We start from the raw sequence: 18,538 nt of genomic DNA on the forward strand, positions 1-18,538 counted from the left end.
CACAGAAACAAGATCCCACAACATAGGTAGGCAACATGGCTGCTAAGTATGATCCCCAATCAGAGACAACGATCGACAGCTGCCTCTGATTGGGAACCACACCCGGCCAACATAGATCTACAATATCTAGATCTTACACATAGAAATTCACACCCTGACCAAACCAACTAAAGAAAACCGGCTCTCAAGGCCAGGGTGTGACATTACCCCCAAAGGTGCGTACTCCGGCCGCACCAACCTGACTCATTAGGGGAGGGTCCGGGTGGGCATTCAGCCTCGGTGGCGGCTCCGGCTCCGGGCGTGACGTCCTCTCCCTTTCTGCCTCCCAGTTGCACCCCTGGTCCGGTCTGGACCTCGGTGCGATGCTTCCCCTCTCAGTCCTCCCACGATGCACCAAGCCCTGTCTGGACCCTGGTGTGGGAGGCCCCGACCCTGGAGAGGGGCTGACGTCTGGGCCTGGACCGGCAATCCCCCCGCGATGCACCAAGCCCTGTCTGGACCCTGGTGTGGGAGGCCCCGACCCTGGAGAGGGGTTGACGTCTGGTTCTGGAGTGGAGCCGCTGACCGGAGCTGAACTGGACCCCGGTGGAGCGGACTGCTCTGGATCTGGACTGGAGAAGCTGACCAGAGCTGGACTGGGCACCGGTGGAGCGGACTGCTCTGGCACTGGAGTGGAGCAGCTGACCGGCGCTGGACTGGGCACCGGTGGAGCGGACTGCTCTGGCACTGGAGTGGAGCAGCTGACCGGCGCTGGACTGGGCACCGGTGGAGCGGACTTCTCTGGCACTGGAGTGGAGCAGCTGATCGGAGCTGGACTGGACACCGGTGGTGCGGACTGCTCTGGCACTGCAGTGGAGCCGCTGACCGGAGCTGAACTGGACCCCGGTGGAGCGGACTGCTCTGGCTCTGGACTGGAGCAGCTGACCAGAGCTAGACTGGGCACCGGTGGAGCGGACTGCTCTGGCGCTAGATTGGAGCAGCTGACCGGCGTAGGACTGGGCACCGGTGGAGCGGACTGCTCTTGCACTGGAGTGGAGCAGCTGACCGGAGCTGGACTGGACACCGGTGGTGCGGACTGCTCTGGCACTGGAGTGGAGCAGCTGACCGGAGCTGGACTGGGCACCGGTGTAGAGCAGTTGACCGGAGCTGGACTAGGCACCGGTGGAGCAGACTTCTCTGGCACCAGCGTACCGGGCTGGGAACACGCACCACTGGTCTGGTGCGAGGAGCAGGCACGGGCCGTACCGGACTGGAGACACACACCACTGGTTTGGTGCGAGGAGCAGGCACGGGCCGTACCGGAGTGGATACACGCACCACTGGTTTGGTGCGAGGAGCAGGCACGGGCCGTGCCGGGCTGGCGACACGCACCACTGGTTTGGTGCGAGGAGCAGGTACGGGGCGTACCGGGCTGGCGACACGCACCACTGGTTTGGTGCGAGGAGCAGGTATGGGGCGTACCGGGCTGGCGACACGCACCACTGTTTTAGTGCAGGGAGCAGGTACGGGGCGTACCGGGCTGGCGACACGCACCACTGGTTTAGTGCAGGGAGCAGGTACGGGCCGTACTGGACTGGATACACGCACCACTGGTTTGGTGCGAGGAGCAGGCACAGGCTTTACCGGTCTATGAAGGCGCACTGGCGGCACAGTGCGTAAAGCTGGCACATAGCCTGGTGCCTGCACGGTCACACGCTCCTCAAAGCGAGTGCGGGGAGTTGGCTCTGCTAACCTCTGCTCTAAAGACTGAGCTCTCTGCTGCTGGAGGGTTCATTCCTCTCTCAGCTTCTCTTGTTGCCTGGCCAGCTCCCCTCTCCGTGCAACCATTGACTCCTTCTCCCTAAGGGCCTCCTGCAGCGCCTCCTTTTGAAGGAAGCTCTCCTGCTCTATCTTCGCGATCAACCCCCGTAAGGTGGTTGTCTCTTCTGTTCGAGTGCTAATCTGCAGGTCTCTCCGAGCTTCCTGCTGCTTAGCCAACCACCCCTTGTGCCCCCCCAAAAACATTATTGGGGCTGCCTCTCGGGCTTCCTTAGCGGTCGGGACCTTTTGAGTCGCCGTTTTATCTCCCTCGCTGCCTCCGTCTGCTCCCAAGGAAGGTGATCCATCCCTGCCTGGATCTCCTCCCACGTCCATGATCCTTTTCCGTCTAATATCTCCTCCCATGTCCATGATGTGTGCTCCTCCTGTTCACACTGCTTGGTCCGTTGGTGGTGGGATCTTCTGTCAAATTCGTTGAATACAGGATTGGACCAAGGTGCAGCGTGGTATGCGTACATGTTTGTTTATTAAATAAACACCGAACAAAACAACAACGTAACGTGAAGTTCTAAAGGCTAACATCAAACAAGCCAAACACACAGAAACAAGATCCCACAACATAGGTAGGCAACATGGCTGCTTAAGTATGATCCCCAATCAGAGACAACGATCGACAGCTGCCTCTGATTGGGAACCACACCCGGCCAACATAGATCTACAATATCTAGATCTTACACATAGAAATTCACACCCTGACCAAACCAACTAAAGAAAACCGGGCTCTCAAGGCCAGGGCGTGACACATGTGTTGCTGCCATGCTATGTTGTTGTCTTAGGTCTCTCTTTATGTAGCGTTGTGGTGTCTCTCTTGTCATGTGTGTTTTGTCCTATATTTAAAAAAAAAAATATATATATATATATAATAATAATCCCAGCCCCCGTCCCCGCAGGAGGCCTTTTGCCTTTTGGTAGGCCGTCATTGTAAATAAGAATTTGTTCTTAACTGACTTGCCTAGTTAAATAAAAAATTATATATATCCACTACCAGCCAACTTGACACAACTGTGGGAAGCATTGGAGTCAACATGGGCAGCTGATCCGAGAGCAGCGCTGCCTTTCTTTCGATCCTATCAGTATCGACACATGCTCCAACAACGCACTTATTGAACGTTCTCTCTACGTGGTGTTTACTTGGCAACCTGCAGATGTTCATCCACTCGCAACATATTTCCAGCCTCCAAACAGTGGTGAATGGAAAGAGACATCTGTTATTCAAAACACCAAAAAGTGTAATGACAGTTGGCGATTGGCATTAGGCCAGAATTTATGCGTCCACTGCTGTCTGCGCACGTCTTGGGGTTGGCCACTCATCTCTGCCTTGGCAAAATTCAGTATTTTTGTTGAACCATATCGCATTTTGGAGCCTAGGCTATACCAGCTGTTTTCAAGTCCATTCACTCATTTTTCATGCCTCTGACATGCGGTAATGATAAAAAGTGGTGTAAAAGCCTGCAGTTTTCTTGACATTTTGTTTTAATTATTGTGATAGGTTCATGTTTTACCGGGACGCTGTACAGGACTGTACAGCCTTACTTTCACCCCTGCTTTTCGTAGCAGGTTAGGAGAACATTTTCGCTAACCCTTACCCTTTTCATAACCTTAACCTAATTCTCCTAACCTGCTACGTTAGTTTTCCTAACCTGCTACATTCATTTTTCTAACCTGCTGGTATGTTCTCCTAGCCTTGATTTGTCCCAAACAATGTTTGGTTCAGATTTGGTCCAGTCCGGACTGGACCAAATCGGAACCACTCATAGACATCTATGTTTCACAAGTTTGGACAGCACCCTACAGTAGAGTAGTGGTTCTCAAACCTCTCCATGACCCCAGGCTGTTCCATTTAATTGATCTATTCCAGAGATAGCACACATGATTCAACTTGTCAACTAATCCTCAGAGCTACAGCAAAAACGTATTTTCCACATCCGGAAAATACATATTTTAAACTTCCTGAAAATACTTATTTTCACCTTTCATTCAGAACCTAAAATGAACCTAACTTCAAAGTCTGGAAAATGTGTTTTGCTTACTAGGTTCAGATCTTTGGGAACACACTGAAAAGTAACTTGACACTTGCACAGTCAGTGCAAATTTGGATTAAAATGGCATGAAGAAAATTGCATTGACAGAGGAGGGTGTCCTGAATTAATGCATCACAATGTAAGGGCTGGAACTTGTTCTGGATCCTTGAACAGCAACATGTCTTCTGTCTCATGTGATGATGTAGCTAATTAGCTAGCTAGCTAGCATGTGTACACTCACTGCAATGCACAGCCGATGCGCTACTTGCATGTGCATTGGTCGGGTCTTTTTAGCGAGACAATTTGTTTTATCAGCTACAGTTTGTGTTGTGAGAGGCTGGTCTTGGTTGAGGAAATGTAGGCTCGCTAGCAGTGTTTGTGCTGAAACTGACATCTGGCTGCACACGTAGCTATCTAGCCAGTTTGACTGTATCATGCCGGAGTAGCTAGATGAGCAATGCCAATTGCATGAATTATAAGTTAGCAGCGTGGCAATTTCCCAAAGTTTGGTGTTGACTATGAACTTTACTTAGCTAGCTAGCTAGCTATGCTGTATGGAAGAATGTAGCTAGCTTGCATATATTGTCAACATTGAGTTGTGGATGGTGCACGATCTATACAGCTATGGAACAGTCTTGTTGGATTGTATCTACAGGCTAGTTGGCTAGCTAACTGGCTATAATAGCAGCCAAGGACATTCGCTAGCTTATTTGTTTGTGCTCTGATTTAGTTTACACAGATGACTTTAGGCATATGAAAAACCTTCCATAGCTAAATATACCTACCTAGCTAGCTAGCTTATTTTGCTTGTAGCTTGCTTCTCATCTACTGGTGTTAGCTAGATAGCTACAGCTGCTAGCCTGCTAGCTGCTCCTGTTGCGCAGCAACCAAGTTATTGGTCCCGGTTTTAGAACTCTGAGATTCGGCTGAAAAGACGTTTGTATTCTCAGAAATGCTACAAAAGGTAGCACATCGTTGGTTCTCGGTAACGGCCAGATGGATCATGACGAGAGGCGGAGAGTGTGTTGTGTAGATACAATCAAGTTGATTTGAGAATTTTCATCGACATTGGTGTCATATTGGCTTAGATATAATAGTAGGGAGATTTCAATTTAACGTTGAGCTTCAATCAATCCCTACTAATAATACATGGGATTATTATGAACTGGGTGGTTCGAGCCCTAAATGATGATTGGCTGACAGCCGTGGTATATCAGACCGTATACCATGTGTATGACAAAACACGTATTTTTACTGATCTAATTACATTGGTAACCAGTTTATAATAGCAATAAGGCACTTCGGGGTTTGTGGTATGTGGCCAATATACCACAGCTAAGGGCTGTATCCAGGCACCGCGTTGCGTCGTGCCTAAGAACAGCCCATAGCCGTGGTATATTGGCCATATACCACACCCGCACGGGCCTTATTGCTTAAATATAGCGCTTTTCAATTACCTAAAGTCACTTAAATAGAGGAATGCTAGCTAGATAGCTAGCTCCACTAACCAGGAACAGGAGATGAATAGACAGTATAAAAGTTATCCCAGAGGATAGGAGGAACAGGGCTAAACTAAGTGTCACGGATCCCCCCGGTACTGCTGCTCATTCCGTTCACCAGTTCCGGAGGTCTACGTCACCGGCCTTCTAGGCGTCTGTGATAAGGTGATTTGAAGCAGTCAGGCGCAGGAGGGTAAATCACAGAATACAGAGTTTATTCCGTAGCACAGAGTTACGCTGGATAGCGTCAAACAATCCAGGCGCACTGGAACAAAACAGGCACACGGGGAAAATATACCCCGGCAATACAAAATACACTGAGCTCAACCGAGCTAATCTCTCCTCACAATAAACAATCACCCACAAGGACAAGGGGGCCAGAGGGAACACTTATATATGTACTAATGAGGGGATATGAACCAGGTGTGTGGAATAGACAAGACAAAACAAATGGAAATATGAGATATGGAGCGGCAGTGGCTAGAAGGCCGTTGACGACGAACACCGAAGCCTGCCCGAACAAGGAGAGGAGGCAGCTTCGGAGGAAGTTGTGACAGCGTCACTGATCTGGTTCATTACCACCAACCTCAGACTGTCTTGTCCTCATTACACACACCTGGTTCCCATTCCCCCTGATTAGTATGTGTATATATGTGCCCTCTGTTCCCCATTGTCCTTGTCTATTACTGTCCCATGTCTGTTGGTCTTGTGAGTACCATACAGTGGGGAAAAAAAGTATTTAGTCAGCCACCAATTGTGCAAGTTCTCCCACTTAAAAAGATGAGAGAGGCCTGTAATTTTCATCATAGGTACATGTCAACTATGACAGACAAAATGAGAGAAAAAAATCCAGAAAAGCACATTGTAGGATTTTTTATGAATTTATTTGCAAATTATGGTGGAAAATAAGTATTTGGTCAATAACAAAAGTTTCTCAATACTTTGTTATATACCCTTTGTTGGCAATGACACAGGTCAAACGTTTTCTGTAAGTCTTCACAAGGTTTGCACACACTGTTGCTGGTATTTTGGCCCATTCCTCCATGCAGATCTCCTCTAGAGCAGTGATGTTTTGGGGCTGTCGCTGGGCAACACGGACTTTCAACTCCCTCCAAAGATTTTCTATGGGGTTGAGATCTGGAGACTGGCTAGGCCACTCCAGGACCTTGAAATGCTTCTTACGAAGCCACTCCTTCGTTGCCCGGGCGGTGTGTTTGGGATCATTGTCATGCTGAAAGACCCAGCCACGTTTAATCTTCAATGCCCTTGCTGATGGAAGGAGGTTTTCACTCAAAATCTCACGATACATGGCCCCATTCATTCTTTCCTTTACACGGATCAGTCGTCCTGGTCCCTTTGCAGAAAAACAGCCCCAAAGCATGATGTTTCCACCCCCATGCTTCACAGTAGGTATGGTGTTCTTTAGATGTAACTCAGCATTCTTTGTCCTCCAAACACGACGAGTTGAGTTTTTACCAAAAAGTTCTATTTTGGTTTCATCTGACCATATGACATTCTCCCAATCCTCTTCTGGATCATCCAAATGCACTCTAGCAAACTTCAGACGGGCCTGGACATGTACTGGCTTAAGCAGGGGGACACGTCTGGCACTGCAGGATTTGAGTCCCTGGCGGCGTAGTGTGTTACTGATGGTAGGCTTTGTTACTTTGGTCCCAGCTCTCTGCAGGTCATTCACTAGGTCCCCCTGTGTGGTTCTGGGATTTTTGCTCACCGTTCTTGTGATCATTTTGACCCCACGGGGTGAGATCTTGCAAGGAGCCCCAGATCGAGGGAGATTATCAGTGTGTCTTCCATTTCCTAATAATTGCTCCCACAGTTGATTTCTTCAAACCAAGCTGCTTACCTATTGCAGATTCAGTCTTCCCAGCCTGGTGCAGGTCTACAATTTTGTTTCTGGTGTCCTTTGACAGCTTTTTGGTCTTGGCCATAGTGGAGTTTGGAGTGTGACTGTTTGAGGTTGTGGACAGGTGTCTTTTATACTGATAACAAGTTCAAACAGGTGCCATTAATACAGGTAACGAGTGGAGGACAGAGGAGCCTCTTAAAGAAGAAGTTACAGGTCTGTGAGAGCCAGAAATCTTGCTTGTTTGTAGGTGACCAAATACTTATTTTCCACCATAATTTGCAAATTAAAAAGATGTCTCTGATTACAAAGGTTGCAAGTTTGAATCCAGCAATAGAAAGTTGTTTTTTTATCTTTTTGTTTTAAACCTATCCTAAACCTTAACCCTTACCTTAACCATATGAAATGAATGCCTAACCTTAAAAATGTGGAGTTAATGCCTAAACTAAAGTTAATGCCTGAACCTTAAACAATTAGAAATTTGACGTTTGGAACAACTTCGAAATTTGACATTTGAGAAACATCTAATTTGTCTAATTCTGACACGAGACTGTGAGAGCTTGTAGGACCAGATAGCTAGCAACAATGATAAGAAACTGCCATGTGGTGAATCATAAGTGGCTCATTTAAACTAGTTTTATCTTGTTCTTGAAACCATGTCTTGTTTTTAGGTATTTTGACTGATGTCACGTCTATGCTAATATGGCTAAAATTCGCTAGCTAGCTAACCAACAACTGTAATTATGTATTTGAGAGACAACAAGTGCTCATTGTACAACTTTATATATGTTTTCAATAATCATTGGAGACAAAATATAGTTTACATGTTGTCAACAATCTAAGCCAACCCTGTCTGTTTTGCCCCGCACAAGTTGGTTTTGTTGCTAAACAACCAACCCATCTATGGGGCTCAAACCATTTCAGCCCCACTGCGCTGTCCGCCTATGCATACACGTAGACACGTGCCGAACTGCCCTCACACACGCACACACACACACCCACACGCACAAACATATACTGTACACACACAGGTTTCTTAGTTTGTTACTTATTCCGATGAACACCAAGAAGGCATCTTTTTACTTCTCTAAATAAAGGATTTTGAGAGAGTAAACGAGTGCATACTTTAGGGAAGGAAGTATGCAGAATGGTGATCTGAGAAGAAGGGCTTCAATGTAGCCTTTAGATCCCAGCCAGTACTAGAAATGGCTGACTAAGAAGAACATGATTTCAATAAAATTTCACTCAATCAAATTGATTTATAAAGCCCTTTTTACATCAGCATATGTCACAAAGTGCTCAAAGGCACTGCATGGTCAATCTGACGTCTGCATTGACCATGCAGCATTAACGGTGATAATGCCTCTGCAGAAGTCAGGGCATTCATACTTCTTGTCCTTCGCGCAGCAGCGCATAACTGTTGAGCAGAGCTGTAGAGCAGAGCTGTTGAGCAGAGCTGTTGAGCAGAACTGTTGAGCAGAGCTGTTGAGCAGAGCTGTTGAGCAGAGCTGTTGTGAAGGAAATTGTCAAGGAAGTGAGTTTGTGTTAATAGAGGACCTCCCGCCCCCACCTACCGTCAACCAATCATGTCAATGCGGAGGTATATGGAGCCCTTCGCATTGTTACAAAATTTGGGAGGCGCACAGCTCAATTTGGCCTCTGCGTGTCTCCGGAGGCTCCGCAATTGCGTCACACCCTCAAGCATAAATTGGCTTTTAAACAGCAAGCAATGCAGATGTAGAAGCACGGTGGCTAGGGAAAACTATCTAGAAAGGCAGGAACCTAGGAAGAAACCTAGAGTGGAACCAGGCTCTGAGGGGTGGCCAGTCCTCTTCTGGCTGTGCCGGTGGAGATTATAAGAGTCCATGGCCACTAAGGCTAGATCGTTCAAATCCCAGGTCCCACCCACAACTCCTCCCCTATGAAACATTCCGGGAGAAGGGAGGGAGCCTACGGATGGGGAATGGAACGGAACGTACCATGGTGGCTAGCGTCCTGCGCTCCTTGTGAGGTAGAAGCCCATTAAGGAGAGCATCAATATTTCATCGTTCAGAAACATAATTGTAGAAGTTTCCAGCAGCAGGCCCGGGCTGGGCCATGCCATTAGGGGCAAGATGTCAATACAGGACGCCCAAGCGTCTCTCTCTCTCGCTCTCTCTATTTCTCCCTCTTTCTCAGTCTTCTCTCTCCATCTCTCTCGCTCCTCTCTCCATCTTTCTCTCTCTCCCTCTCTCCATCTCTCTCCTCTACCTCCATCTCTCATTTTCTCTCTCTCTCTTCTTTCACTCTCTCTCTCCCTCTTCTCTCTATCTCCCTCTCTCTCTCTCTCCTTCCTTCTGAGGAGTGGTCACTGGAGAGGGCTTTCTCAGGCCGTCAGTGGTTACCGCTACTTCTACATTAAACAAATCATTAACCATTAGGTATCCGAGGAAGGAGCATATCCGCTCTGCTTCACGTTGTTAAATTATCCCTGAGTCCTGTTGTTAGTCTCAATAGTGGGAGGGCCTCTACTGTGTGTGTGTGTGTGTGTGTGTGTGTGGGTGTGTGGGTGTGTTTCTGAGACATCAGTGAATAATGAGTGAATCAATTGTTCCCTATTAAAGTCCTCTACCTCTGCCTTTGGTTGGAAGTCATCCCTCATCTGATTACCTCACTGACTCATTGACTGGGCAGCTAACAGAGACTGTCCAGCCAGGTGATACTGCACCCACATTATGTAAACACATCTCAGATTGTGTCAAGTTGTGACAATTAAAAGGAAGCGGTATGCTGTATGCAGTCTCAAACTTTCAAAACGTCCTACTTTTAGAGTTTAATTCCACTCAACAACCTAGGCGGGAACTACACGTTGAGCCTTGCATAGTAATGCCCACCATTCTCTCACAGTTCTCCACCCTCACCCCGTGAGTGCCCTTGAAACGAGAGGTCCTCCCCCCTCTCGTCTCTATTGTCTTTATGCCCTTTACCAGGTGAAATTTGAAGTCCTCCGAAAACCCAATCAAGCCGGATGACAGTGCAAACAACACCTCCGGACCACTCTCAGTGAGCTCCAGCCCATTGCCAAGTCATTTCACTGGTGTCATGGCTTTTGGAACCCGCCAAACTTGGCCAAAGCCCACCCGAGCCCGCTCGAATTCACACTGCATCAGGAGGTTCCGACCTGACTAAGCCAAATAACATGGTATGTTTTTTTCTCCAGCTCTTTCCTTTATTGAGCGAAAACTCTGCTATCACCTCCTACGGTGTTATTTAACACCTCAAACAACCTAGGCTTTCCTAAAGTCATGCTGAGATAGGCTACTGTTGATTGCAAATGACACACTATGCGATAAGTTACGCCTTGCTCAGATGTTCACTGGACTCTATAGTTCAGGCCCGTCAACTCATCAATTAATTTTGTTGAAACTGTTATTCAATGCAATTGTGGCAGAGCCTGGGGAGAGGCCACTGCCATGGACCAGAGCTAAGAGGGTCTCAGGGTACAGAGGCTCAGTGAGGCAGAGTAAACGCTTCAAACTTCATTACTTTCTTCCACTCTTCTCACTGCCTCCGGAGGGGAGACATGCTGGACAGCCCTTATTCTTACCACCTCCGTCTCCTTCACCCTAACAGGATGCTTCAGTAATGTGGGTGCATGTTCACCACCACAATTCCAGCATTTAGGCTCAGCTGGCATGTAATACCCCTCCTGTCTACATACACTTAACACATGACCAAATATTTTACATTTATCAAATTGCATGGGTTTGGGCACGAAGGCTGTCACAGGGAATCTCATAAAACCCAAATACACGTGAGACGGGAGAGATTCTTCATCACAAAACAATAGAATGGATGGAGTGGGCTTCCTCACTCCCCCCACCATGCGGGTCATTCGGTGTGCACCAACCACCTGATCCAATGCTTCACATATATCCTTTGCTTTTACTTCTAACGCCACTCCAGAGATAACACCCTTGATAGGCGCCCTGCTTCGAAAGAACCACACACACAATATATTCCAATTCGATATCTCGTTGAGGCGCAGAGCACGCTCCTTCTGTTCCATTAATACACAACAACAACAATACTCTTATCAACACCACATCATGCAACGCATCCACAATTTTTATAGACTCCCAGGATCTCCCAGGTAACAACATCGATCCAGAAGCCCTTAATCTGACCAATAAAGAATCAGAACGAGGCTTGGATTGACTAGATTCCACCACCACTTTGCTTCTCTTATTTATTTTTGTATTCTCCACTGGAATGCAATTCTTCTCTCTCATCTCCTCTCGACACGCCATCTGATTCAAATGGAACATCCGCTTCCGTCATTTTCCCCCTCTACTCATCGGTCAGTCTCAGGACACGACGTCGTCTGCTGCTGTCTCCAGCCCTTTCTTCCCAAATGTGAGCAGCTGCAGCCTAGTCAACTGTTGGGGCTGACTGACCAGCCAATCGCACACTCCATTGACTAATTAACCTCAGCTAGGCTCCATTAGCCTCCCAACTGGGAAGGTGCAGGAAGGAGCCAGGAAGGTGCTGTAAGGGCGATGTAAGAGGGCTTGCCTCCCCCTCCCACACAACAATTCATCGTAGTTTAAGCCAATTTTCAACGCTATTTCTGATACACTTTGCTGATTTCCCATGGCCACCCATGACTGGTGCTTGGTCCCCCCTTGGCCCCCCAACTAAACAAATCATCGCCCCTGTTCACTGCAGCAACTTCAGACATCAATTTCAGTGCAATACAATAAACCAACCATGCCACTTATTCAACTTACCAGAGTGCAGAATCTCTCAGGCGGGTTCCCGCAGGTAATGCCCGGCGGGTCCACCTTGACCCGCATGTAGTCCTTCATGGACTGGGCCTTGGGCTGGCACGCATACTGCTCCCACACCGCACCATCGTCCGTACTCACCAGGGACTTGCACAGGTCGTACTGGCCCAGCGTCAAGGAGGTGAAGCAGTGCAGGAGGAGCAACACGGCCTGACAGAGCATGGCAGGTCCCAGGAAAGCCACGGTCCGAGGAGGAGTGCGGTCTGGCGGCTAAGGGCAAGGGGGGCCAAGGTAGTCAGAGCTGGGGTGAATAGCATGGAACGCGACTAGGGATCATACAGAGGCAGAAAGTAACTTTGGCATCACCATGATGCGTCTGCGCGCTCACCTGAGCGATAGGAGACGGTTCGGTGATAATGGAAAAAATATACAAATGCACTAAGAAATATTTATTTAGAGCCGTTCAAAAATAATCACGGCTTCTTTAGGAAATTACACTTTCTTGTTTTGACGTCTGGTTTGGAAAAGACTGACAAATAACGGACCGGGAGAGGCGAAAGTCACAGAGAAACTTCACATCTACTTCAACCATAGTGGTGCCAGTGCTGCGGAGGCGGCGGTAGGAGTCGTCGGGATATCAGCAGAACAAATCCATACTTCAGAGGTCCTTTTTCACTGGGAGAGATGAGAGCTGTCCACTATGAGGGATGATGAGGGAAAGGTGACAACGTACTTAGATACATCCATCAGGTCTTGACGCACCGGTCCGGCGCCTTGCCTCAGTGATTGTCCTGGAAAGATGAGGGGAATTATGAAAATATTAGATATTATAGAAATGAGAGCGCGAAAGAGAGGGAGAGATTATTATATACTACAGAAATTATTGAGAGAAAGAGAGAGGGATGGAGAGGTAGAGGTAGAGGTAGAGGTAGAGGTAGAGAGAGAGAGAGAGAGAGAGAGAGAGAGAGAGAGAGAGAGAGAGAGAGAGAGAGAGAGAGAGAGAGAGAGAGAGAGAGAGAGAGAGAGAGAGAGAGAGAGAGAGAGAGAGAGAGAGAGAGAGAGAGAGAGAGAGAGAGAGAGAGAGAGAGAGAGAGAGAGAGAGAGAGAGAGAGAGAGAGAGTAGAGAGAGAGGTAGAGAGAGAGTAGAGAGAGAGAGGTAGAGAGAGAGGGAGAGAGAGAGAGAGAGAGAGAGAGGTAGAGAGAGAGAGAGAGGTAGAGAGAGAGAGTAGAGAGAGAGAGAGAGAGAGAGAGAGAGAGAGAGAGAGGTAGAGAGAGGTAGAGAGAGAGGTAGAGAGAGAGAGAGAGAGAGAGAGAGAGAGAGAGAGAGAGAGAGAGAGAGAGAGAGAGAGAGAGAGGTAGAGAGAGAGAGAGAGAGGTAGAGAGAGAGAGAGAGAGAGAGAGAGAGAGAGAGAGAGAGAGAGAGAGAGGAGAGAGAGAGAGAGAGAGAGAGAGAGAGGAGAGAGAGAGAGAGAGAGAGAGAGAGAGAGGTAGAGAGAGAGAGAGAGAGAGAGAGAGAGAGAGAGAGAGAGAGGTAGAGAGAGGTAGAGAGAGGGAGAGAGAGAGAGAGAGAGAGAGAGAGAGAGAGAGAGAGAGAGAGAGAGGTAGAGAGAGAGAGAGAGAGAGAGAGAGAGAGAGAGAGAGAGAGAGAGAGGGGTAGAGAGAGAGAGAGAGAGAGAGAGAGAGAGAGAGAGAGAGTAGAGAGAGAGAGAGAGAGAGAGAGAGAGAGAGAGAGAGAGAGGGAGAGAGAGAGAGAGAGAGAGAGAGAGAGAGAGAGAGAGAGAGAGAGAGAGAGGGGTAGAGAGAGAGGTAGAGAGAGAGGTAGAGAGAGAGAGAGAGAGAGAGAGAGAGAGAGAGAGAGAGAGAGAGAGAGAGACTACAGTATCATATCAGTGAGTAGGCCTAGTTTATCTTGATCATCCCATGTTTCATTCATCTTATTTTCCGAGATGGGACATTTCGTTCCTTATTTTTACCATCTGAATTTCCAAGAAATTGATCAAAACCATGTAGACTGACAAGAATGAGATTTGTAGCAAAGTAGCAAACAGATGTTTGTATGTAATGCTGTACTTCTTCGTGCATGTAACATATTTCAGAAATAATATTTCGAGAGTTACGCACCAGCTTTTAAGTCATACAGGGCTTGATGCCAAGTTTCAAAAGTTGCGTGTGTGTGGGTGTGCTTTGGGGGTGAGCCGGGTCGGATTGTTCATTAAAGAGTGGAATCCTCGTCCCCTTTGTGAAATATGTTCGTATGCATTATATGCATGGGGAGGGGGAGTGAACTAGCAAAGTGAATGTCACCCCACCACTTATTGCGTTCGCTCCATTAAACATGAAGCGTCCTAGCTTCACCTGCATCACCATGCATTTATTTAAACATGCTTATAGCTGACATGGCGCTTAGTAAATGATTACACACCTCTGCTGTCCTGATTGCGCCCCTGCATAAATACACGTGCCGGTGCCGCCTATGCGTGAGAGTTTGAATTGGCATCCAAATGCTAGAAGACCAGAGGTCACAAAATGCGTTTTAATTGGAATAACCTTGACCCTCTTCACAGTCTAGCTACGCTGTGGCCAGAGCCCCACAAATATGTATTCCACGAAAATTAGGTGATGCTTAGTTCAGATTATAGTTTTGAAGTTGCCAAAATCGGTTCTCTGGCTCGAAATACCTTGTAGGGTGTGTCTGACAGACTGCCGCTTCTGCTTGCTTCAGCAGCACGAATCGAAAGTAGCAACCGTTCAGGCTGCATTTAATTTGGTCATAAATAACATTATTTGTAAACATATATATGAAGTGACAACTTTGGAATTTATTATAGAGTAGGCCTAACAATATTTAGAGTAGTGAGTGACAATTTAGCTTAATAGTCTCGAAGTGAGCGGTGCGTTTTAGTCTCACTCCGAATGGCTCTCGTAATCTCCTCAGAATTTATATTAGCAGTCAAACATTCTGACGCGGGTCAGATTTATTCGATAAGACACTTACCCTACTTACTTCGAAGGTTAATTTGGGAGAGCCGCTCCGTGTCCCATTATTATACGAACGCCCCTCTGCCATAAGCCCCGCAAGGCTCCATTCACTACCCGGCTCCCGTCGTGGTATAGGCTACTGTACTACACTCCCGTTATCTGATGCGGTCTCCTTGTTAGTTTTTTCTCCTGCCGGTTACTTTTTTATTACACCACGGATGGCGGCACACAGTAGAACGTGTCCTAGATCTGGAATTGGGAGGTGGGGGAAAAAAAGCGAAAGCGTGAATTCCAGCTTGAAGGAGTATCAAAAGTATGAAAATATTGACTTTGAGGAAGCTCTGGTGCTCGTACTTCTCCCACTTTACTAGCTCAGGTTTACCCGGGATGCTCAAGCGCAGAAAGAAATAAAGCTTTGAGGAAAATCTCTCTCTCTCTCTCTCTCTCTCTCTCTCTCTCTCTCTCTCTCTCTCTCTCTCTCTCTCTCTCTCTCTCTCTCTCTCTCTCAGTTAATGCCTGTGCTAAATCCTTTTTACCATCACTTTCAATCACTATCCGGGCTTATATCTGCCAGCCTAAACCGGGAGGGTGGCGCAACTTCTTACCCGCTCTCGACGCTCTCTCTCGCCGGCCGAGCGGCACCAAACTTAACCGTCCCACCGGCCGATCAGCAAGCGCTGCTTAAAGGAACAGCGGAGAAGTGGAGCTATAGCCTACTGTGTCATCCTCTGCGTCCGAGCGTTCAGAGAGTTGTATCAGAGATGTTTAGCAGCAGATAAGCCAGAGTTGTTTGCTCGCGTTGAAGGAAGTGGTGGATTGGTGGATAGAGGGCGGGTTAGATACAGGACATAAACCACCGCTCGGGTTTACAGAGCCATTTTTGTTGGCTATTAAAGCTGTCTGTGCAAAAGAGAAGGCGCGTACCGGTATAACAATCAGCCGTAGCACGTTGGATCAATTGCAAAAGGCAGCGCTGCCTATACACGTTTTATAATTTAATACATAATACCTGAATCTATTACTTTCATTTAACAAATTCTACTGTTTCGTTTTTTTAGGCCTATCAGAATAGTGGCAAAATAATCACAACACATTGAAGCGCCAATGTAGGCTAGGCCTAGTTAGATTTTTCGCATTACCAAATTGTAAGGTATTTCAGACTGAATTTAAATTGCTTCATAAACTTAATTTAAATGTATTATATATTGATAAGTTATAAAAGTATTTGACTCAATCTTTGATCATAAATACGAAGCAGCTTTGAGGACAACTTCAGAAGGGAATTTGGCGCTTACTATCTTGTTTCAGTACCATGGACAGTACCTCACCAGTCGCGCAAGGCCAGCTGTTCTAAAGTCGCTGTCCGTGGTGCTGAAACGGACTGACGGCTTCTCTTGTACTTTCACAAGGCAGGGTCTACATGCTGCAGCACCGCTAGTGACAGCTGCGTTGCACTCCAAACATTTGAAAGCTGTCAAATGCATTACACAAGAAGAACCTGAAGCTTCAATATGTTGTCATAACAATGTTATGGGGTTTTCTGTGCTTTTTTGTGGTAATTTTGGAGAGAGAGCGAGAGCGAGAGCGAGAGCGAGAGAGACGTGTGATTCGGAAAGGAACTCTGAACCTCTGTCTGGGTGGGAACACTGACAGTACAACACGGAGTCGATCGATAGTTTGTCCTTGCAGCGTCTCCTCTGTTTTTCTCAAGTCTTTCAGATTCCTCTTAACCCTTGCAGCGCCTGCCTGAGCCCCCTTCACCCCCCAAATAATATATCTACCTACCTTATATATCTACCGAGGTCTTCAAATAAACATGCTACAGTGGGAAACAAAAAGGATGACTAAATTGACCCGTGTTAGCTTGGAGTCACATATGAAATATGTATTATAGGATTTGACATTCATCAAAGTTATAAAAGCTGTCCATTTGTTATGTATGAATCCGGATGTCTCTCTCAAAGGCCCACAAATGATTTAGCGTTGGTCAGTTGAGTGATAATTTCCCTGACGCCAGACAGTGCCAGACCGTTTACTGGCCTGACGCCAGAACACATCACTGATATTAGTTAGGATGGTGAAATGTAATCCAGTTCAATCACTTGAAACGGGACTTCGCATCAAAAAATGTCAGCATCAATATGTCTATGAATGATCTCACTTTAGATATTGGTCTCTATCTTACTGCAGGTGCCCTCGATTGTGTCTTGATATATGTTTTTGTATTATGTGTGTCATTGATACTTGTCTTGTCCTTGATGATGCTTGAGGTGACAAAACAATTTCCCAAGTTGGGATCAATAAAGTAATACTCTACTTTAATGCACATCAATTTATTTTCTGGTCTCACTTGTGATGGCTAGGCCTTTGGCCTATATTTCAATAGTTTTACATTCTTCTAGATCCATTTCAATGTACATCAATATAACCTGACAGGAACGTCAGCTGTGATGATGGGGATGAATGAGGGGCTTGATATTTTGGAATTCAACTATGCCTACCCTCATCCCAGAGCATCAATAACAACGTAACACCCTGTCAAAGCACACGGCTAATAGAGCTACAGATGTATTGTTGCATCCCAAATGGCACCCTATTCCCTATATAGTGAACTACCTTTGACCAGATGCAGACTAAAAGACCTAACACCTTTCTGGCACTACTATACTATCATTTACACTTACAAAGTGCTGAGATTGAGCTTGACGTGTAAAAAACTCACTATGAAATATTAGTATTGTTGTATGAATCTGCCAATACACTGTTCTCATAAGCTGTTGATCAGAACATAGGCTTACTGAACATAATATAAAGGTCAATTTGGGATGTATTAGGCTGTATTACAAGTTGTTTGGTCATTTGGGTCATTGTCAACTACCTGGGTCATGTTCAGTAGGCCCGAAATGAAAGAAAGTGCTCTGAAACGCGGAGGTACTATCTCAACTTGTCCAATAAGAAACACACATTTTCATTTTCCATTGCAAAACGTTTTATACGGTGTGCGCTTATGAACACAACCCCTCAACCCATGTAGTAGTTTGCTTTCCATGGCTGTGTTTACACAGGCAGCCCAATTCTGACATTTTGCCCATTTACAGTATTGGCAAAAGATCTGATTGGTCAAAAGACCAGGAATTGGACAAAAGATCAGAATTGGGCTGACTGTGTAAACGCAGCCCATGACATCATAGAAGTGTGCAAAATGCTGAGTATGAAATTGTGGTGAGGGCAGATGAGTACACTCCCAGCAAACCAGCAACATTCCCAGATCATTAGGTAAGATTCACAGTAGCCCTTTCCTGCAGTCAAATGACCTGGTGGCCTCATGGATGGAATGTTATTAATATTTTTCCTTTTTCATAATTAATAAACATTGTAAAAAAAAATAATAATAATTAAAACTGATTTAGCCCACTGCAGTAAAAGGTTAAGTTCTAGTTAGGGTTTTATCTAACATTAGCATGATAACATCCCAAAAACAATGTTTTTGATAACAAAATCTTCTTTAAAAACATGCTTTAAATGAAATATCTTGGAACGTTCTCCTAGCATTCACTAAAATGTTGTGCACAACATCTGTAACAACGACCA

General features: G+C 46.5%; 1 protein-coding gene across 1 annotated transcript in view; it reads right to left on the bottom strand.

The window, feature by feature from the left end:
- The window catches only part of ntng2b (netrin g2b), a 133,117-nt gene extending 117,775 nt beyond the window's left edge, over positions 1-15,342 (bottom strand). Inside the window, exons 1-2 of the mRNA XM_041897645.2 lie at positions 14,964-15,342; positions 11,972-12,759 (exon numbers count right to left, since the gene is read on the bottom strand). Of these exons, the coding sequence (XP_041753579.2) occupies positions 11,972-12,190 (219 nt within the window). The 5' untranslated portion in view covers positions 12,191-12,759; positions 14,964-15,342. The remainder of the gene's footprint in view (positions 1-11,971; positions 12,760-14,963) is intronic.
- Positions 15,343-18,538: the final 3,196 nt, after the last annotated feature.

Source organism: Coregonus clupeaformis, chromosome 15 (assembly GCF_020615455.1).
Source record: "Coregonus clupeaformis isolate EN_2021a chromosome 15, ASM2061545v1, whole genome shotgun sequence".
NCBI lineage: Eukaryota > Metazoa > Chordata > Actinopteri > Salmoniformes > Salmonidae > Coregonus > Coregonus clupeaformis.